Source organism: Ammodytes marinus, assembly GCF_949987685.1.
Source record: "Ammodytes marinus genome assembly, chromosome: 13".
Lineage (NCBI taxonomy): Eukaryota > Metazoa > Chordata > Actinopteri > Uranoscopiformes > Ammodytidae > Ammodytes > Ammodytes marinus.
In genome coordinates this window covers 20101342-20124147 of record NC_137217.1, presented here as the reverse complement: position 1 = coordinate 20124147, position 22806 = coordinate 20101342, and the positions used below count along the sequence as shown (strand labels likewise).

General features: G+C 42.3%; 1 protein-coding gene across 2 annotated transcripts; it reads right to left on the bottom strand.

Moving 5' to 3' along the window:
* Nucleotides 1-3885: 3885 nt before the first annotated feature.
* adar (adenosine deaminase RNA specific) lies at nucleotides 3886-21564 on the bottom strand. Of its 2 annotated transcripts, XM_080039871.1 has the most exons (17): nucleotides 21460-21564; nucleotides 16258-18004; nucleotides 15806-16104; nucleotides 14984-15179; nucleotides 14511-14713; nucleotides 14015-14150; nucleotides 13656-13888; nucleotides 13196-13352; nucleotides 12780-12948; nucleotides 12436-12529; nucleotides 12199-12315; nucleotides 11873-12000; nucleotides 11554-11736; nucleotides 10775-10887; nucleotides 10245-10372; nucleotides 7637-7729; nucleotides 3886-6515 (listed from the first exon to the last, which is right to left on the bottom strand). In XM_080039871.1, the coding sequence occupies exons 2-17, from the start codon at nucleotides 17872-17874 to the stop codon at nucleotides 6194-6196; spliced, it is 4188 nt and encodes a 1395-aa protein (XP_079895997.1). In that variant the 5' UTR covers nucleotides 17875-18004; nucleotides 21460-21564; the 3' UTR covers nucleotides 3886-6193. The 2 variants fall into 2 exon arrangements, with proteins under 2 accessions (XP_079895997.1, XP_079895998.1); XM_080039872.1 differs by lacking the exon at nucleotides 7637-7729.
* Nucleotides 21565-22806: the final 1242 nt, after the last annotated feature.

The following is a 22806-nucleotide window of genomic DNA, read 5'->3' as shown; positions in this document are numbered from 1 at the left end:
AAAAAATTTAAGTTTGTAGTTAGCAAGTGTAACATGTTCTTAGGGCAGAATTTCATAAATAAAGGTTTATTTTTTTAGCAAGATATTTGGTCAAAAGCTAGTTGTCATCCGTCCCTCTGTCCAGTTGTTAGGCATCTGGCTGCTAGCAAGTTATGTTGTCTTGCTAATTTTACTATTCATCTGAACTGAAATAAATATTGACTTTTTCCTTTATTATCTTCGCCAGAATGCACCAGAATGCTTAGATTACATGTTAAAAACACAAAAAAAAATTCTGGGGGGGATGCCCCCAGACCCCCCTTCAGGGGTTTAGTTTTCTGACAAACATTACAATGGATACTAACATGATTTGGGCATTTGGGATTATAAATCATCTTTGAATTGGTTGTACAGCATATCACATGCTATTCATTCAGAGGTGCGATGGCCACCCCACTCTAGCTCTGTGGCCCACCTTGGCCACCCCCAGTCAAAATTTCCTGGAATCGCCACTGAGACACACACAACTCCGCGTTCAGGCTGCACAGCACATTAATCGCAGGTAGCATTTTGAGCTAAATCTGGCCACTTTCCAAATCCAAGACTCAATAGTTGAAACATTCTCTGAACTGGGTTGTCAGACGGCAGTGTTTCCCATTGATCATAGACTTTGTTTTGTGAAGCTTTTTCATAACAGGTATACCTATTGTAGAATTTATTCTGTGTATGTTCTATTTAGGCTACTATTTTCTTCTCTTCTAAGGAGATTAAAAAAAAACATTTCCTCAGTGTCTCATTGATACAATCTCATAGCTTTTAAAGTGCACCAGAATTTAACGTTAAAATATAAGAAATTTCCGGACCCCAACCCTAAACCCAATGTTCAACTCAAAGGTGCGCCACTGGCCTAGCCCTTGTGATAATAACAAAATAGATTATCTATCTATCTATCTATCTATCTATCTATCTATCTATCTATCTATCTATCTATCTATCTATCTATCTGTCTGTGTAGGGTGGTGTGTGTGTGTGTGTGTGTGTGTGTGTGTGTGGGGGGGGGGGGGTGTCAGGGTCGGTGGGGGGGCCCAACTGCAATGACCCAGCTTTGGGGGGGCCCAGCTTGCAGAAGGTTGAGAACCCCTGGTCTAGATAATTAATAGCCTAAAAATTGAATCAGTTCATCTGGGAGGAAATCCGAAATTATCCGATCATGTCACGTTCACATCCATGCACAGTGTGTATTGAGTTTATTTAAAAGCAATTGGAAATGGGGCTGCCCTCAGTTGCCCATGCACTGTGTATAGTCTATAGCCTATGTCAGCCTTGTCTGTGGAAAAAAAGATACAGTAGCTGGACAACAGAGTTCTTCTGCTTCGTTCCTCACACTGCATTTAAATGCATTCACTATATTACAGAGAAATATGTCCCATAAAAGAAAAAGAGCTCCAATTCCAACCCATAATATTTTATTTTATATTAATATTTTGATGGAAAATCCATGTGTCCTTCTTCAATAGCTTCTAATTCATCTGACCCAGTGTCTCCAAATTATTTGTTCACACAAAATTTCTCAGATTTAGCCTCTTAATTTTCCTCTCAAAGTGCACCAGATTCATGCATTTCACTTTAAAAAGGTTAAAAAAATCTCCCGGGGGGGCATACCCCCGGACCCCCCTAGGAGGGTCTGAATCTCGGTTGTCTAATATTTTCGCACAGCCGCACAGTGGAGGCATTAGCGGAAAACACTGGGTGTGTGAATGATATTTAACAAAGATCTATAGTTTCAGCAGCGCTAACATTGGAGAGGGGCCCCCAATCATATTTCGCTTAGGGCCCCCTGAAGGCTTGGGCCGGCTCTGATCTTGATTACCCTCACAGTTGCACACGGACCATTTGGACAGGACAAACACTTAAAGGGAACATTATTGATTTGTTTAAGCTCCGATTGTTAAGTGTAGAGGTATATAATTATAATACAATTATATTTTATTACGTAAGTTGTTGAGATTCTACTGCTCCACACACTCCTAATCAGCAGTTTCATTAACAATACAATTATTTATGAGACACTAGACTGATTGGCTGGCAATATTGCTGCCATCAATCTTTCCTTTGACAGAAACGATTGCTTCTGGAGACAGAAACAGATGCAATGCTGCACAGAACAGATTCAGAATTAGACACTGAATTTCACTATTTGTTACCACCGAGAAATCATACCAAGCGACATCTCTAAATGGCCTGTTCAAAGGTATTATTACATGACATTAAGAAATTGCTGAAACAGTGTGGACTGTCAGAATCATGATTTACATGACTTATCTAACATCTGAAATTTTAGTTTTGATCCTCATAGTTGCTCATTGCTTGACACTTTGTATATATATATTATTTTTTTCTTACTCACACTACCCTATTGGCCTGTTAATGTCTCAATTTTCGATTTGGTAAGATGTAATTTAGTTACACGTGTACTTAATATGTGCAGTGAGAAAGATGAAACAAATGTTCACTCTACGTAACTAATATCAATTCTTCTTACCCTAATCCAAAAACATCATCGCCCGTTAAAGATGTCGATGCTGGAACAACAAATCTTTCCACAAAAGGTAGAAGTACAGGAACACAAAGATACTCAAAATAAAGACTTCAATACCATAAGCTTGTAGGATCAAGTAATAAAAGTCTGGCGCTCACATAATATAATGAGCTAGTGTATTAAATGTCAGCGCTTAACAGATTTAGATCTTGATCTGGGGATGATTTTGCATAGCAGCTCTCCTCTTACGTACTGTACACTCATACATGCTGAGCCTCTGGCCCTGAGACAAGGACACGTTTCCACCTGCTGATCCTTTGGAGCATTGCAATAGGTTGTTACGGCCGACCATACCAGGCTCGTTAGCCGGCCAGTAAACACAAACATGAACCACAATGAAACCAAGAATCGTCATTTAAACCACAATGTAATTTATTGAAACCAATCCCACAACTCAACTCAAGCAGGCTGCAAAAGAAAAAAGGTAAACGGGAGGAAACCTGGGGCAGCCACAGTTGGACTACAGTATTGCCCAGGTCTTCCGCCAACTAAACTATTCCCCGGCCCCTCTAAAACTACGATCAAAGTAAAATAACACCACCTAGAAGCCCCCCCATTAACTAAAGAAACAACAAGCAACCGCAGCAGGTCAGCAGCCGACCGTCATCCAGTCAGTCAGTCAGAGAGAGAGAGCAAAAAGGGTGGGAGCGCGTAACATAGGTGCTGCAGCTTTTTGTAGGCACCCTGGAGAAAGGTGCTCCCTAAAAAACATGAACATATAGGCCTACTACTCACTCAAACTTCAGCCTAGAAAGTCTCTCCAGTCAGAAGGACCGCCCCGTCTATTAAAGTGAACAGCAGCTCTCTGACACATTAAAGGGCATTTAAGTGACATGGTCCTTTTAGCTAACTTGCTGTCAGTGACTGCAATTAGCATACCACCTCCCTCGTCCCTACGTCACATGAACGCGCAGCCGTCTTCCTCATAGTGCCACGACGGAGAGCAGCGAGTCATCGTTCACGAGCACAGAGACCCGCCTCTTAATAGTGCTCTGTCTCTCGTCTTGATTGGATTAAAACGAGTGGGATATTAAAAATTTTATCTGGCAATTCCTGCAAAGCTGAATGACTGGGACATGAGTTATAAACTGGTTGTGATTGCTGTATGAATAGAGTGATTTAACCTATATATTAACAAAATATTATTTACTTCTTTAAATATATATAACCCCTTAAAAAAATAGTAAAGCCCTGGTATCATTCAGACAGCCGAGCCCCCAGGTGAAGTTAGTTCTAGTATGGAGAAAGACGTATGTGCAGAATAAAATGGAAGTGGTTTGGAAGAAAAAGACATATCACTTCACTGAAACATTGCTACGGATTTATTTTTTTACTTTTCCGATCGCCATTGGTAAAAAAAACAGCATATACCATTTCAGTTTAATTAAAACATCAGGAAAAAAATTATAGAAAAAGCAATTGTCGATGATTTACAAAATATATACATTAAACCTATACACACACACTCACACACAGAAATATCATCAGAAAAATGTTGCATTCAGTGGGGTCTAAACGTCTGAGTCCACTACCAAAAACTCAACATTTTATTGATAGCAACTACAAAAACTAAATAGATCTTCTCTTAAAGCTCCTCTTTCAGATAGTTAAAATTATGTAATATTTAAAGAAATATAACAAACACAATTAGCCGGTTTTTCTAGTCCATTGTGTGTTGCATAAATCCAAAACGACTTCTGAGGAGATAATATTGGCAATTTGTTTTTTAAGGGTAAAACAATTAAACGTGAACTTTAGGGCAAATTGACCAAAGAGATGTGCCAGTCTGTTCTAAAGATGTATTTGGTCACCTCAAGCTTGAAACCGTTTGAAATTTAAAAAGCAAACCAGTGGCTCTGGACATGCATCAAAGTTACACCTAACCGTTTGAAGTATCATGGAATGGTGACACGCTTGACTTTTCCCTCTACCAGACATCAAACAAAGAAACTTCAGCGTGACACAAACTGTAACAATGCACAGTACATCTCTAATATGCTCTGAGAGAATGCGTGGATAATAAATTGTGCCCATGATATAAAAATAATTTTGAAAAACACAGGACTATTGAGGAATAAATGATTTCAATAGACATTTGTTATGTTTGGATATACGATTTGTTTCTGGAACTGGACTCAGGCTTTTGAATCCCACTGTACATCTGTGTGTTCATGTATTTGTATATACCTGATGTATATATTGCACCATCCATTCACATGTAACCAAATCTACTACATGCTCTCCTTAAGATAATAAAACGTTCCTCACTTATCAGTCCTCATGAACTGGCCATGCAAGAGAACCCTAAAAGCATTGTCATATCGAAATGTAAAAAAAAAAAAAAAAAAAAACAATATCCAGGCAGGACTGTTGAGGCTTTTAAGGACTTTCTTACACGGCCAGCTACTGATTAACTTCTTGACAAAAGTGGGGAAAAGCAGGAGAAATACACACAAACACCCAACATAAGAACAGAAACATTGTACTTCTTGGAGGTCATGGCATCAGTAAGTCTATATAATGCACAAAAGCACAGAGAAATGAGGGGACTAATAAAAGGGGTACGCTGACTTATGCTATGCTAATGGGAACCATGGCAGCATGTTGATGAAGGGACAGCTGAGGGCGTACATCAGGTTTAAATTTCGCTCAGAAAAGGGTCGAAAGGTTTCAGTGTATGTACAGGAGCTTAAGCCTTTGGAGAGTGAATGTTAGGTTATTCACTGAGCAGAGTAAAAGTGGGCATTGATGTTCCTTTGTACAGCGAAAGCATCATGTGCTCTATGTAGGTTGGGACCAAGACAAGACTCCTGCTGAGAGTGTGTCACTGTTTCTGCTCGCTGACAGAAATGCAGCTGCTCGTATTTCCATGTAGTAGAACAAAGGGAGCAGAAAAATCAAAAAAAGGATTTTATGATAGAGGACTTCAACTCTTAATTAACTTAAACCAAAATTACAAACAGCCCTACAATGGCAGGTTGTTTGAGGTTGAATTCCAAATTAGCAGCAATTGCAAGCTACTTTATCTGTATTGGCAAAATTAGACAGCAAACAGTTGTCTGAAGATGCCACATCAATTGGGTCCAAAAAGAAAGTTTAGATATCAAAGAGGAACAAATAATTCTGTCAGAAAACGACAAACACCACAACGACAAAAGAGAAACTACAATTTCAATTTGAAACCAACCCCACAGTTTTAAAAAGCATAAAAAGAAGCAGAACAAACACAGTAACTGTTTTGCAAACTAGTAGAACCCATTTTGCAGCAGTTTTACCATGGTGATTTAACTGCCTTCAAACTAATTCATGTAGCGTTATTTTATTCTGTACACCCCTCTGGCTCTCTCCATAGCTCTCTGTGACCCCGGTCATCCTAAAGGCTTAGCCCCCGACATCTTCCTCTCATGTGCTATGTCCTTTTCCATCACTCTTCCTCTGCAGCCTTTAACCATGTTCCATCAGACTATACAGTTCCGGCCACTGGCTACCGAATGTTTGATTGTCCTTTTTTCCCCCCTTTGCATCGACCCTTTTTAATCTTCCACTGACCTTGTGCTTGTCTTCCCCTCCTCACATCTTTATATTACTCACTAAATAACGCTCCCTGCACCGTTTCTACGCCACTTCCTGCTTGATTATTGCTGCCCCGTTTCTGCTGCTGTCGTACGGCAGGAGGAAACCGGCTCCATTGTTCCCGCCTCCCTCGCCCGCCTCAAAGCTCTTCTCTTCCTGCGGCTTGCCGATCCAGGTGCCGTAACCGTGGACGCCGAGGGCTCGGAAGAACAGCTGCTTGGCGAGCTGGTGGGACATGGCGGCCAGCTTGGCCTGGGAGTAGGAGGGCAGCGCCATGAGGTCAGTGCGGCCGAAGCGCTCACACAGAGAGCGGAACAGACCAAACAGGTTGGACTTGGACACTCTGGACACACTCATTTTGTTCCTGGAGGGAAGACATTAAGGGAGGGAAGACATTAAGAGAGGATCTTTGGTTGATTGCCACTTTATTTAGGAACAGTCATAGAAAAAAAAACATCCAACCCAGTCTGACATCCAGTAGCAGACATACCACACAAACACACATCTTTTAAAAAGCAGGAAGAAGACGAAAAAGTGAGCTCCTTTCAATCCGAGCTGAGGGCAATCTCAATTGCCACATCACAGGGACAGTAAAGGACACATTAACTGCCAGCACCAGCGCTTCTGCTCTCAATGCATTGCTATTGTTTAGAAAAAGCAGCTGACCCCCGCAGCGCTACACCTGATGCTGCTTACTTTTGCGTCACAGTCACCTCTCTTTCATTCAGGGATGTGGAACGCTGTGTAAATTGGCACAATGATGCGCCAGTATGCTGGCTTTGCTTGGTTCTGTGTAAATAAACAAGGTCTGCTATTTGGCATAACGTCATTCTGTCAATATGCCGCAATCTCTGTGTAAAAGGGGCATGTGTCTAACGAGGCATGAATATTTCCTCTGATCATGCAGCATTTCTTATTCAGCTTACTTAAAGCGGCTACGAGTAACTTTTAAATATCTTTACAACAGCCTGATTTTTCCGCTGATAATCATAAATTACGTTTAAGAGCAAACGAGACCATCAGTGCAAAGAAAGCTGTTTTTATATAGTTTTTATTAATGCATTTGGTCTGGTCGCACACCCAGTCTGATATTCGGCTTGTGCATGCAGGCTCTATGGTCACATATTCATATTGGTCGCATATTTCAGTGTAGCGCAGCAATGTGATTTGAGTAGCCTATCCCTCCTCCAGGTAAGGGAAGGGGAGTCTTGTTTGAGACAGTTATTTGTCGTCATAATGGCTGATAACGGGGCAGAACCAAAGAAAAAAAGAAAATTCAAGGAAGAAAAGCTAAAAGATAAGACGAGCAGGAGGAGGGCGTTGCCAAGCAACGCGTAAACAGCTTAACAGGAGTGAACTAGTCCTGCAGTGTTTACTGCTAAGTGAATGAACGGTATTAAAACAAAGTTTACTATACTGCTTCATCATCATCAGATGACCATTATTCATCTGAAACAGTCATTATTTACAACATAAACACATTACCTCATCGTGATCCATACTGCCGTCTCTCGTTCATTCGCTTTCTGTGAGGGCAGTGCAAGGAATCTTTCAGCTCCGTGAGAGTGGTTAGGGACACTAGGGATGTAACGATATGCAATTTTGAGTATGATACGATACGATATTGCGATTGATATCACGATACGATGTTAAGCGCAGAATTAATTTCTACTGCCTTAAATTAAATGGTGTACCCCTGATTTAAATAAAACATACACACAAGAATAATTCAGATTTTTATATCTTAATATGAAGAGTTTTCTGAGATATTTAAACAACTCATCACCAAAACAAAGACACTGCTTCTCTACTGCTTGTTAAAGAAGCATTACACCTATATTTTTAAATAGAAATTTTATATCTAAACTTAATTTAGGCACTTGTCTGCAACTGTAAAAGTATGCATAAAATAAAAATTATTTAGAGTGGGATAATTTTCCCATTTATTTATTTATCAACTGTATTTTTATTTAACACTATTTTTACAAGCCATGTTTTACCTGAAAGATCTCCTATTATACTACTTTTCTGGTCTTCATTTCTCATTAATGACTCCTACAGAGCAACCTGAATCACAGCACAAAAAACCATGTAGATTTTCGGGAAGCTCTTCCTCTCATCTGGGCGCATTCAGCATTCACTGTCCACACTTTGCTTTGTGCTTCTCCGCCTCCTCGCCCCCCTCCTGCAAACCCCACTCCGTTGTGATTGGTTATCTTCCTTCCGGAACACTTTCAGCGGCGCGCGGGCAGATTTGAGTAGGCAGGTGGGGGCATGACCGGAGCGTGCCTGAGCACGTTGCAGCATTACCATACATGGAAAAATCCGGATTCTCCACGTAACGAATCCCGGAAATGTGAATCGCGACCGGCTGCCCTAGTGTTTAGCGCTCTGCACAGCCACCCCAGACGTAGGACAGCCTACGTCGAAATACATGTAAGTCATAACTTGACACTTGAGGTTAAACATGACTATAAATCATTATAGTAACGTTTATAGGTCATAAAAGTTGAAAAAGTTTTATAGGTCCTCTTTAATAGGCCTACATTATGACAAGCACAATGAACTCAGTAGAATATTTAATTAGGATTTTTATTTGTTATTAATTAAAATTGCAGTCTCAAAATCAAAGTTTTTGCAATGCACTCATCTCCCCCCTCCCTTCCTCACACTTTCGCAACGTCACCCAAGTTTGACCTAATAGATTCTATAGTATTGTGCAACATGCCGGTATAGCTGAGTTCACGTGGAGTTGTGATGACCATATTGAGGATCTTTGGACTTATTTCCTTCATCTGCCTTTCACAGAAGTTTGCAGACCTTATCGGGGATTTAACGCACGGTCGCAGTGGATGCTTTTTTTTTTTTTTTTTTTTTTTTTTTTTTTAAATCTCATTTCCTCACGTTCGCCTGGACTCATAATGATATAATTGACCCGCGAGCAACTTTCTCTTCAGTCTGGTAGGCTACTCTTCTATCTTTTTCTCTATCTCTCCCTTTTCTTTTCGTCTCTCTTCTTCTTTGCTGCTGCTGCGTGACTCAATGTTGTGAAGCTGCACGTGCTGCTCTGCGAAGTGTAAACAACGGCCCACGTGAGACATGACTGTTCATTTTAAAGTTAAAAGTCATGTTTTAGTGATTAGATGTTGTGTCAACGTGTTATTGTTAGGTTTCAATGTTGGTGTGGCCCACACAGTGTTATAATGAGTGCTACGTTTATGACAAAGTTGCTCACCAGACTCTCCACAATGACCGAGCGCATTTACCATGCAAGCTCGCCTCAATACCGTGACAGGGTATTACAAGAAAAAACGTAGGTTGACATTTGTGGCCTCTTCATGTCGCGAACGACCGTTTTGCGGTATATTGTTACATCCCTATTAGTGACACTGCATCAACTCATTGCAATCAGGTGTGTGTGGCACTGACTGGCATTAGTTGATGCAGTGTCAATAACCACTCTCACGGAGCCGAAAAGATTACGTGCCCTCACACTTTCAACACGGACATGCACTATACTGCGTCCTAATCATTTGACACTTGCACGGCCGGCACGCGCTAGAAAACAGCTTTACGACAGCTGGCGTCGTAAAAATACCTCTTTTGCCCAAAAGGGCCGCCAACCGCCAAAGTTCCTCGAAGCCACTTTAACTGCCTGCCGCTCACCAATTTCAGCTGATTTCATTCAAATCAAATTAATATAATCACTTATGCTGCCATGTTCTTTTTTTTGTTTTTGTACTTTTTGTTAATTGTTTACTCATAGTTTGCCACGTTGCATATTTCTTACAGGATGCGGTGTTTTACCACTAGTTACATTGATTTAAAAGTGATTTTGAAATGGTGGTTGATCAATGTCTTTATGAATGTGACAATTGAAATCTGTGCTCAGGCAACACATCTATGTTAATAAAGCCATATTGTTAGCTACTAGAGGCAGACAAAAACACTGGAGAGCAGCACTACATTCATTACATAATTAGTTGCTAAGAGGACAATAATAGACTAAACGAACAATCCAAAGCTATCGATAAACAATGTTTGATGCTATCAGGGGCGGAAACAGGAATAGGATTTGGTCTTGGCTACATACCCATCCAGTTTGCCTTTGGTACCGTCCAGCACTTCTACACAGTTCTGGTCTGGAAAGCACCAGTTTACACTAGACTCCTTGGTCTTGCCTGTGTGACGTGTGGAGTCGTACACACTCACCCTGCCCACCTACAGTCCAACCAGGTGGGGTTGGGGAAAGGGAGATAGAGAGAGACAGAGAGAAACAGAGAGAGACAGAGTGAGCATATTTTGCCCAATCAGTCTATTAGAGTCTTCCAATGTGAGTCAGCAAAATCCAAACGGAGCATGTCAAACTAATAAATTGTGTAAAACATGTCGTTGAGGATGGTAGATTAAAATGATTTGTTTATAGAAGCCAGGAAAGTATTTAGACACAGGCTTAAACAAGGAAGAAGCTGAACTTTGTTAATTGATGGATGAGCCAAATATAAAAGATGGGCAATGGAGACACCGTTGTGTTGGCAGCTTAATTGATGCATTTATTGAGAATGACCTCAAAACCCCTGATTGATGTCCACATGTGACATTGCCATAAAGCGGTGGGGTTACCTCTGGGTGATTTAAAATGAAGGGAGGAGGGAGACTCTGGTTGAACTCTTCGTTGTCTCTGGCCAGCCGACAGCAAACAGCACGAGTCAGGTGCCCGTGGCTGTACAAATAGCCTGATGGATAGGAACAGCAAGGACAGCTCGATTATTCAGCCAATCAGTCAGGAATATTTGTCAGATAATTTTTTTTTAGAAATATGCAAGAAATTATAGTATTTGATATGAACATATAATTCATGGTATTTGTAGAAAATTATGTGTGTTCAAAACTAAAATATATCAAATAATAATAACAAAATAAAAATATTTCTAATAATAATAATAATAATAATAATAATTATGACTAAGAAAGCTTATTAACGATGATTTAAGGGGTGGGATTAAATAAATGTGAACTTCTTCCCACTCCTTTTCGAACATGTTATTCCAATCATCAAGTGTTTGTCGCGCATGTATCCAATTATGCTTTCCATTTTGTCTTATATCGTTATTTTGTGTATGACAAATTCTGTTTTTCTTTTACATGTTCGAGATAAAAATGTCAATCAATCAATCAATCAATTGTAGTGAATGTGTGTACATGTATTTCATTCATTAGCCTTTTTTGATTTTAAATACGGATATTTGACACAGTAACACAGAGTGTTTTGTCAAACCCCCCCATACATTCTTCTATGCTTCAGATAAGTGACCTTCTGGTCAGTGACCTCAATAATTAAGACCAGAAAAGTAGTATAATAGGAGATCTTTGAGCAAAAACAATGCAACAGTGTGTATTACCTAGTGTGATGGACTTCAGGTAGATGGGATGCATGAAATGGGTGAGCAGCGCCCCCTGCAGACCCAACACATTCCAGCGCAGGATCTTATCACTGCAGCTCATGGTCCGCAGCCTCTCACCATGCTGAATGCCGTCCCAGGTGGGCACAATGGCACTGGACTCCACTGGGATGGTACCCTCACCTGACACCAGCAACAACAACACACAGACAAAGGCGGCAGGCCTTGCTTACAGACCAAGGAGCAGAATCATTTTCTTTCAAGCGCTGCACCCACTCGCAAATATTGGGACATTTGTCGTTTGGTTCCGATATCTCACCATTCTCCACTTTGGTGCGGAGTTTGCCCTGCTTAGCATTCTCAAACAGAGGCTGATGGGCATCCACATCGTCCCCTGCCTCGCTGCACGACTTGTCAAACAGAGCGCCATCCCCGCAAGGTGCCGTGCTAAAGTGAGAAAGAAAAGAAGAGACATAAGGTATTGATACGACAACACAGACCATTTTAACATGAATTTAAAAAAAAAGGTGGGACCATATTGAACCAAACGAACAATGATGTATCCGAGTGATGGGCAGGACAGAGAATTAAAGGAGGATGGCATGGCGGAGAGGTGAGGAGAAAGAAAACATCCGATACACCCACCTGATGTAGAGGTGAAAGGTGATGTCAGATTTGACTCGCAGTTTGTTCTCCTCCGCTAGCTCAAATATACTGTCCTCTGCGCCATCATAGTGCCTGAGCAGCTCACTGTACAGAAACCTGAGCGGAAAGGAGATGGTGACTTATTAAACAATGTCCAGCAGACCTGGTCTTGGAGGACAAGTATTTTTAGAACTGGGAGAGAAAGGTTGATAAAGAGCAAGATCTTTTTTTTTCTACCGAACAAATCCCCTTCTGGATATGATTTCAGCGTGGCAATCATTTACAGTATCTCCTTTTAGACTCAGCTCCTCCCCTTTAACACAGCGATTTCCTGACAAAAAGGGAAAACAAGGGAAACACATTCAATGTCAAACAACACAACCAACACCTCCATGCAACGCCTCTCTGCAGCGACCTAGTTCTGCTTCACCTTTCTGACAGTGCATATCTTGGAACAGATTTCCGTTTAAAAAATTATTGGCAATGTATTTTTTATGCTGAAACACATTATAGTCCTTGTTATTATCACATAATTTTGCTTTATGCAATGCCTATATGCTATAAAAAGGTAATGGCTATACCGGTTCCCAGGCTGACAACAGTCCCTAGGCCCTCGCCCCTCCTCATGACGATGGTGGCCAGAATCTTGCGTCCCAGAAGGCTGTGCTGGATACGTGTGGTCAGGGCATTGAAGCGCTGGTGACTCAACATTGCTATCTGGTCGTGCAAAGTGCTGCCACTCACTGGAAGCTAGATAGAGAGGGATGTATACGGGACAGGAAAAGGAAACAAGTATTACTTAACCTTCTGTGATATCTTAAATTGTTTTTGACTGTGACTCAGAAAAATCACAATAAATTCCCAAAATTGCTCAGCCCTTATGCAGGTGCTCATTCCAATTCAGCTGAAGCTCAGTTTCTCAACGCAGCTTCTTTTGATATTGATAAATATTTAGGTTTAATGAAAGAAAAGGTTTCAAATATTGAAAAGTCTGTACCTCAGCTGGGATGAGCTCCCCAGTCCGGGCTGCCCTCTCTGCCTCTCCAATCAGAACCCGAAGAGCAGCATCTGCTGCTTCCTGTTTGCCCTGCTTCTTGTTGGACGCACACACTGGAGGAAACCAGCGTCCACCCAGCTTGGCCTGGTAGGTGAACCTAAGAGGGTTAAGAGGACAGCCTTCAGAGGAATCTCTCACTCACTCAATAAATAACCAAGGATTTTATGGTTGTTTTAAACACAACTACACACTTTAGCATTTTCAGCAATTTAAATTATTAAATGTTGTACTACAAATGCTTTTTTTTTTTTTTTTTTTTTTTTAAATCAGGGACACAAATAATACATTATTCTTTCCAAGCACATGGTAACGTGGACAGCGAGGAATGTCTTTATCCAGTGTGTACATGCTAATTGTGTGTGTGAGTGTGTGTTTCTGCATTCATGCTGTTTACACATACTTGGGCTCATGTGGAGGCCCAGACTGGCCCACCAGTCTGATCTCAGCTGCAAAGCCCCGGGCTCTGGCGTACTCCAGGAGGCCAGACACTGCGTTGTTGTTCAGGTGGTTGATGAGATCTCCCACCCCAGCCTCATGTGCCGCTCGCAATTCATCCGCAGTCAGAGGGGGCAACGAGGGACACGTGGTCCCAGTGCCTTCACTATCACTGGAGGAGCCCAGGGGCAACTGAGGCTGGAAAGATAGAGAGATAGGAGTGGAAGTAGAGAGAAAAGTATTATTTCCACTCATTATGGCAATATGCAAATCCCCTACCTCCTTCTTATCATATTAAACTACTAGTTATGCTCTACTTCTCACCTTGTTGAGCTGAATTTTCCCATCAGCTATTAATTCTTTGACGGCCATCTCTGCTGCCAGTTGGCGGGCAGCCTTCTTGCTTGGAGCTGAAGCCTCCGAAAACAAGCTCTCCCCGACCTTTACCCTGTACATGAACCTGAACGGATGGATAAAGAGAATTATATACACACAATATCACACTGTTGAGTTAGTGCTATGGTGTGCTAGTGATCAAGACAGCGACGCATGCAACATGTCTAGAAAGTTAGTGGAGGAAAACACAAGTTTGTATTGTATCTCCACAGCTGCATGCCTGAAAGGGCTGTATTATAAAGAAAAAAAAGTTGTTAAGAGTGAATTGGACAGAAACGGTATTGTGTGTCTTTGTCAGCTGGCTACAGTACAAAAATAGCTGATCAACATGCTGCCCTGAGGAAGACACTGATGAGCATGAAGGAACTTACAGAAGAAAACATCAAAGGAAGACATTGAGAGGTGTGGGCCAAGCAGCCAGTACCTTGGGTCATGTGGTGGGCCGGCCTGACCAGTGATGATGAATTCAATGGGGTTACTGCTGCGCTGGCTGTACTCCATCAGCACAGACACCGGGTTCTTCCCACCAGGCAGTGAGCGGGACAGAGGCTGGCGAGGTCCCTCTGCCATCTCCATGCCTTCCACACTACTACTCCCACAAATCACCCCCATGCCCTCAGCTGGCCCCTGTTGGGACAGAAGGAGGAGACATATATATATATATATATATAATTAATTTTTTTTTTTGGTTACAGAGTTTTTGACTAAGATAGCTACTCATTTATTCCCTAGTTTCACCAGAGGTGGAAATTCATCACAGCTTCTTACCCCTTTACAGTGTCTGCTCTGTGGGATTACTTTTATGCATTCTGCTCACATGTTTAAGTGCCTGACTACATTTTAGATGGCTAAATGGGAGTTTATTTTAATTTTTTAAGCATTGAATCCTAAACTTACACTGGTGTCTGGGAGAAGATCCACCACTTGGTCCATATTGGCAGTATTTCCCTCTCCGCCCGTGCTCGTCCCTCCCTCCATCTCTGCGATGAGAATGCGCAGAGTGGCTGCGGCGGCGTCCTTTTTCGCAACCTTCTTACTGGAGGCTTCTGCGACAGGAAACAGCCTACTGTTGAGCATCACCTGCATTCGGAATCTGACAAAAGGGAGAGAAAAAGTATACGGATGAGACACAGTGATCAGTCAATACATTATTAACTGAGAAGATACTGCATAACGAGTGAACTAAATTTCATTCTTAGTTGGCGGCCTCGTGTCTTCATTAATGCAGATTTTTATTATTACAGAATTTGAACGGATAGCTTTGGCACCAGGTCCTCTACAGAAGGTAACAAACAAGTGGATGAAGGATAAAATAAAAATGGTGCATCATATCACATAATTAATCACCAAATAGCTCTTCAACAATTCCAAGTCTGTAAGTTGATAGTGGAGTATACTTCCAAGTGTTACGTTTGAGCTTTTTCTATACCGTTAACCTCAACTCATCTGCTGAAATCGATTACTTCTTTGATATTGAGGCGCCCCTTTTCCCAATAACTAATAAAGGGTTCATTCTTATGTAAGGTAAAATTGAATCAAGAGCTCACTGCAGCCTGTACCTGATCCAGATAGTTTAGTCGGTATTCGCCCTGGGTGCATCCATATTTTAAAATATCAACTTGAAGACAATGATCACAGATAAAATGCATTTGCCTCTTGTATCAATTAAAAAACTTTACACAAACAACAGAATTTTTTTTTACAATTACGCCAACCAACCTTGGATCGTGGGAGGGTCCCGACTGGTCTAGGAGCAGGAACTCACAGTTGTGGCCCAGATACTGGGCATACTCCATGAGGCCGCTCACCGGGTTCTTCAGCCTGACCTCCTGCAGCTTGGCCCACAGGTTCTGTGGAGGCGGCGCGGCCAGTGACACAGCCACTGTGCCCACGGCGTCTGATCCCAGCTTCTCGGCGTCCGTCTCTCGGCGAATGGCGTTGAGGAATTCCGGGATGTCGTCGGTGGCCCACTGTCCTTCACTGGTCTCCTCGTCTTGACCTGGGGTAGAAGAAGGAGGCTGGAAGGAGGGTACGGAGGCAAAAAAAAAAAGTGTTAAAAGAAAAATCAGGCATAATGATGGAAACAAACAGGGATTCAGAGCAGTCTCGACTTTTCCATATATTTTAGTAGATTGCTGTAATGTGTTATTTTCGCAAACATTTTAACGCACCACTTCATTTTTACTCTGCTTGAGCCAACCCTCTGGAAGTGGCAGTAACTCGAGGCCTGGCATTGTTGGTGTCGTTGTTGACGGCGGAAAGACGGACCCTCCTCCCTTCTCGTCTTTACTGCGTTCTACATCCATCCGATTCCCCTCAGCTGGCATGCTCTGTGCGGCTTTGATGCTCCTCTTCATCTTTTCGCTGCGGTGGGAGGAGAGCTCCCAGGTGTGAGGGCTGACGTCCACATTCTTAATGACATCCCCTTGCTTCTCCAGGGCGTACAGGGTGGGATTGACCTGCTTGGCACTCCGCAGACCAATATTTTTGGCTACGACCAGAGCGGTTGCCTCCTCGGCCTCCAAGAGGTACTTTAGAATGAGCTCCTTCTGCTCTGCCATTGTGGGAAGCTGCAGTTCCTGATCAGTAGTTTGGAGATGTTGTTTCTCCTGGTGTTGACCTCTTGCTCGTGAATGAGATTCTTCAGAGTCAGACGACTCCAGAGAGGAGCAGTTAGATGAACTGGATTCTGTGTCGGAGTCGTCTTCTCCCCTGTTTTCTGCTCTTTCTGTTTTTAGCTCGACTTTGGCTTCCGGTTTTGGAGGGTGTTCTGAGCTGACACACGGATAGGAATGTGGACTTTGTAGTTTAGAATTGTGCTCTTCCTCGCCTCTGAGAGGTTCTATGTAAAGAGTCCACTCGGGAGGATGCAGTCCCTGCTTGGAGGCTTTCTTTAAGTGTTCCAAAGAGTACAGAGCCTGGTTGACTATCTTTTTGGGCAGACGCAGCTTCTTGGCTAAAGATTTGCAAGATATAGTCTCACTTGGCTTCAACGCAGCCAAAGCCCTGCGAACCTGCTCCTGGATGTCAGGAGTGGGAGTGATGTTAACTTTAGTAAATCTGGAATTAGCCGAGCTGCTAGATGCAGAATGCCTGTCAAACCTTTCGTTTCCTCTGTTGGGCCTGTCTTGAAGGGACAGACTCTGAAAATGGTCAAAAAAATTATCTGTTTGTGCGCACCATTTCCTGTTGGAGTATTGGTTGTGGTTATTTCCCTGTAGCTGGTTTTGATTCAGGTGTCGAGGGCCTGGGGTGCCTCGTGGATATACACAACTCTGGTCCTGGCTATACCCACCTCTACCTCTAGGGCTACTGTTGGGGTTTGGATATCTACTGTAGCCTGGCTGGGGTTGGGGAGAGGAACTAGCTTGCCAGTTGGGCACTACTCCCACTCCACCTCCACTTGGACTTGGACTTGCTCTGAACTGTGGCGCCTCGGAGCTCTGTCCTCTCAGGAACTCTACCTGTTGGTAATGAAAGGAATTGGGAGCAGGATTTGGACAGTGATTGGGACTAAATGAGCTAGTATGGGTCACTGGTTTAGGGAAAGCTTTATTGTGGTTGGGTATGGGTGGGGCAGAGGGGATGAGAGGGGGAGCTGTGGGCTGTATGGAGCCTATGGGACGAACAGGGCTGTGGTGGTAACTTGAATATGGGATCTGCTGCGAGCCAGGCCTAGGGTAGAGAGGGGCTTGGCCAGGTCTGAAGTAACTCTCTTTCGTCTGGAGGTCTGGTGGTGGATGCCTGTAGCAGTGTTCTTTGGAAGGCCCGCCTCTACCTCTGCTCATAGCGCAGGGGTTGAGCGTGAAGGGGGCCGGTGCAGCTGGCTGTGCAGCTTCTGTACGAGTGGACGTCCTCAAGCACAAAAAGCAGACCCGAGTGGAAAGTCAGTGAAGGACATTAACAAACAGAGAGCACCTGAAATACAAACAAAGTACAAAGTCAAGAGAGAATTAATAAACAGAAATAAATGACAATAAAATAAACACAGTGAAAATGAGCAGCAGCTGGTAGAGCAAGTAAAAAATGCTGTTTCAGCCAATAACACAACTTCAGTCCCTGCTGGCTGAAATGTCCTTTGTTATGTCAGTGACGGTATACCAGCCCCAAGGAAACTAAATGGAGTTTTCTTTACATTTTAAAGTAGACTATAAATTATGCAGGTGACTCCCCTCTAACATAAACCAACCCTGTCAATGTTGTGTATCTTCATATCAGATCGTCGTCATTCTACAAGGATATTGCAGGGTGACATGCTGTCTCTCCCAGTCAAACTGAAACTTAGCACCAGGGTAAAAGGGTGGCGATTAATAATTCAGACCTTCTTGTGACTTTTCTGTTTTATTTCTGGCCTTACAAATTATTGCTGGATCTGGATCCATGGCGGAGAGGGAAAGTGAGACACTGATGAAGACAAAAAGGACATTGGCAAGGACACACAAATGTAAAAATGGCTGACTGTCACAGACACGCTGTGGAAAGAAAACCATGTGGGAAGGTACTGCAAGGGTAGCTGTAAGAATGTTAATGTAAATGAATGATCACCTGCCAAAGTATTATGTGAACTGCAGTACCCACCTATGTTGAAAATTAGTTTTGCTTTTGAGGTCAGATAGGCCAAAAGTTACTAGCAAAATAAAAATGTCCTCCCATTGTTTAAGTAACATTTGTTGTATTTTGACAATGACGTACGGTATTGTTTGTTAGTATACGTGCTCCAAAGTAGTAACATGAGATTTTGGTCATGAGCTGTAAATAAATAAAATAAATCAAATTAATTCCTTTCACCAAAAACAAAAATGAATACGTACGTATATTGCTGAAATGTTAATCCTGAACTGTCCAGAACTGCAATATCCTACTATAGTACAACACACATTGATTCAGCCTCCAGTGTCATATCTGACAACACTCAACAATGTCTGTATCAGTGAGACCCACCACAACAAGGGGAGACCTGATACCGAGTCATGTTTCATCCCCTCTGGCCCAGTCAGCATCACTGGTCACATAGAGCTGAGTAGGCCTGAACATGGCAGACACATTAATAGAGAACACCATAGTGTTGCTTCATCACAATAATATGGGCTGACAGACAGTGCCGGCAGCCCAGGAGCCAAACAAGGCTGGAGCTGACTCATCTTAACCCTGATGTAAGGCAACAGTTGACAGCCGAAATAACAGCTGTGTTGAGAGGCTGGGAAGAGCTGGGCATGAGCAAGACAACCCATTAAACCACTGAAGAATCCAGTCTTTTTTGCACACCACATGCTGTCATGTCAATGCATGCAGAGAGCCATGATGTTAAAATGCACCCGTTCCCCCATCACTGAGACCGTTGTGTCCATTGTCGACTTAGCCCTACAGAAATGTAACCTGCCACACGCTCCACATTCAGTGCACGTTTTCACAGGCCACTCAACACATCTTAATTGCTGGTCACGAAAGGCCCCATGGGCTGGCTAACTAGGGCTGTGGGTCTCACCTACAGCAGCTGAAACGAACGTGGCAGTGGTGAAAAAAAGGTAGGACGTTTATCTTGTTGCCGATGGAGCTTCGAAATGATCAAATTACTTCAAATGAGACTTTATAAAAGAATAACTTCTGTATATTTATCAAACCGTAACCACGTGAAGTAAGCACGGAAACGCGTGTATATTGTGAAGCTATCCAATTGTTTATCTTATGAAAGAGCAAACAAATATTTTCCCAACGCGCTGTGTTCCGCTTTGGATGAGCGAGGTCCTTTCCTTTAGTCAGCGTCCACAATGAAAACACCTGCGACGTCGCTCGTTTATAAATACTGTATGTATGCAGTTCTGTAAAAAAAAAAAAAGTTGCTACACTATTGCAAAGGGTAAGGAAAGCGTGACTCGAGTGTGTATAAGGAAAGTGAATATAGGATAGAACAGTACACGACAAGTTTCGCTTTCGTTTCTGAGGAAAAGTTAGGTTTCTTGTGGTGGTCACGTGACCTGTATAGGCCACTGAGTGCAAGAAGAAAAACGGAGGGAATACGTGTGTATCGTTCAAATGAATAAATAAAGTTATTTGGTGGCTGGCTGGCTGGCAGTTTGCATGATTAAAGCTATCTTGACGCATGCTGTCATACAGACAGTGTATTGTGGCAGAGGAGACAGCATCATCAAATGCTCAGATCAAATTTTCTCATTAAATATAAAACGGGACGATGGAGACTCAGTAATGTAATACATGTTGTGGGATACAACAAATATCACATGAAAAACGTTGCGATCTTGTAGAAGGATTGTGACAGGGTTGAAAATAAGCAACATAAAATAACACTATAGTATAGGCTATAGGGTGAAGGTCATCATTACAAAAATACACGTGTTGTACCAAACATAGTAAGTTAAAATCCCCTTTTTTTCCCCACACATGGACCTAGCAACGTTGATGTAATCCCTTGTGAAAATGCAAAATGTTTAACTTGGAATGTAAAACAACAGGGGGGCGTGCACTCACACAGATACGTCCACATCAAAGTCAAACATAACATCAGGGTGAAGGATTTCCACCACTTACTCTACAGCTGATTGCACCAAATTACAGCAGAATTACATTACAATTATTAATGAGTCAATTCGATGCAATCAAATCTTTGTTCGCATCTATGCCAGCTACACATGTACCAAGCTGCATTGCAAAATAAAACTGGACACGTAGGACACTTATTGCCAAAGCTATAGCCATGCAGCGTAAGGATATATAAAAACAGTTTACATAGTTTATCATGTTTAACCATCGTTTATTTAATCTGGGCGATACAAACGTATGCCATGCTTTGAGACAAGTTTAAAAGGGATGTCTCAGTCACTATACAAATATAACATACAGTAAACCAAGACAAGTACAAGCTATGGTTATTTGACGCTTTGAATACACTCACCATCGGGGTTTAAGCGACTCAAAACAAGAGTATTATTAGATTATTTTAGTAGGGTCAGTCACTGGCAGGGGACGGATGAAAGTCTTTATGCTATAACTTGACGCAGAATGAAGAAAAACAAGCTAACGTTTGTTCTTCGGGGAAACATAAAGCTATAACTTGGACGGCTACAGCTTAGAAATTGTGTTTAGTGAGACTCAGTTTATTGTTTTAACATTCTAAATGTGTTAACAGTGAAGCCACACTGAAGGACAAAGCGTGCAGCTAGCAGCAAGCCAAATGAGCATCGTCCCTCCTCCAGCTAACGTTAGCTACCCAGCTAGCTCCTCACTGGCACTGCACCATTTCCAAATACCGCCTGTAGCACAGCCAATTATTTGCCTGCCACGACAAAACACCAAAACTAATCCCTCACAACAGGCATAATAATGATTGAAATAACATTAATCGTGCTATCGGTTACCTTAACTCGCAGCGCTTCGCCTCCTCGGGCTCGTGTTGCGAAGCGATATTTTAATGCGGTGATACGGGTGATACAAACAATCAAAGAACTGGCGCACGCAGAAGCGACGCACAGCAACGGCGTCGCACGTGGATGGCGCAGCCTCTCAGGCAACGTTCGGTTTAGCTTTTTCAGCTGTGTCCTTCGCAGGCTTCAAACTTATATACTATATTTGGCTTCAACATATTTTATGATCTTTACAGAGGTATGCTATATGCGCGCACTTTTAAACTTCCGAAGACTTATTGCAATGTGATTCAGCCAAAAGTACACTTAATTTAGCCGGAGCACAGTTCTCTTCTCTGTATAGCCTAAATACATTCAAATTTGAGAAAAAAAATAAAATAAAAATCAACAAATAGGCTAGGCCAGATTCTGATTAAATATGATGAATACTGGATGTACAATAGATGCAGATTATAACAAAAAATATTAGCTGCCTGTATGTAATATTTCTTGAACAATTTCACTCTGTTATGGGGCCAAACGGGATGCAACATTTTAATATAACAACAATCTGTTGTTAATCTTTTGTGGGACAGAGGTTTCTGCAGAGCACATTCTGGGACTTTTCAAACATATCCAGTAGGTGTCAGCATTAGGCTACTCTCCGGATGCACTGATGTCAGATTCAACTTGATGAAAAGCAAAACAGCTTTTAAATATTGCCAGCTGGTGTGAATTGGAAAAATGGCAGAATCAGAGTGTAATAATGTTTCAACTGATCTAGAAATATTTTATTTTTCCTTTTATGTCCTCAGTGTGTTTAAACAGAGTAGTGCATTGTGATACTGTATACATTTAAACTTTTGTTTCCTTTCAAAGATTTGAGTTAAAAACACCTGCTGCAACTAGGCTATTGGCTATATAATGCAAACATTGGATCCTTAGACTTACACACAAAAGAAAATACCTCTTTACAAACTTGCAAAGCCAATTAGCCCCCCCCCCCCCTTGCATGACCAAAAAACAACAACATTCAAATGACTGGATGACTGATGTGCCGACAGATTAGAAAGTCTGCAGAAATTGATGATCTGAGAAGCATAAAGGAAGGGGGAGTTTGGGCTTGTGGTGGTCAGGGGGTATGTCCAGCTCTCAGTTTCTGAGTGACTCCAACACACACAGCGTCTCCCTCCTCAGTAATATTAACCTCCCTGCGTTTCTCACCCACTCTCCCTCTCCTGTGCTCTCTTCCTCCCCCCCCCTTTTCCCCCCTCTGCCACTGACGGTATCACACTCTCGCCACTTGTTTTCTACAACCTTTCTTCTCTATCTCACTCTCCCCTTCTCCTCCTCCTCCTCCTC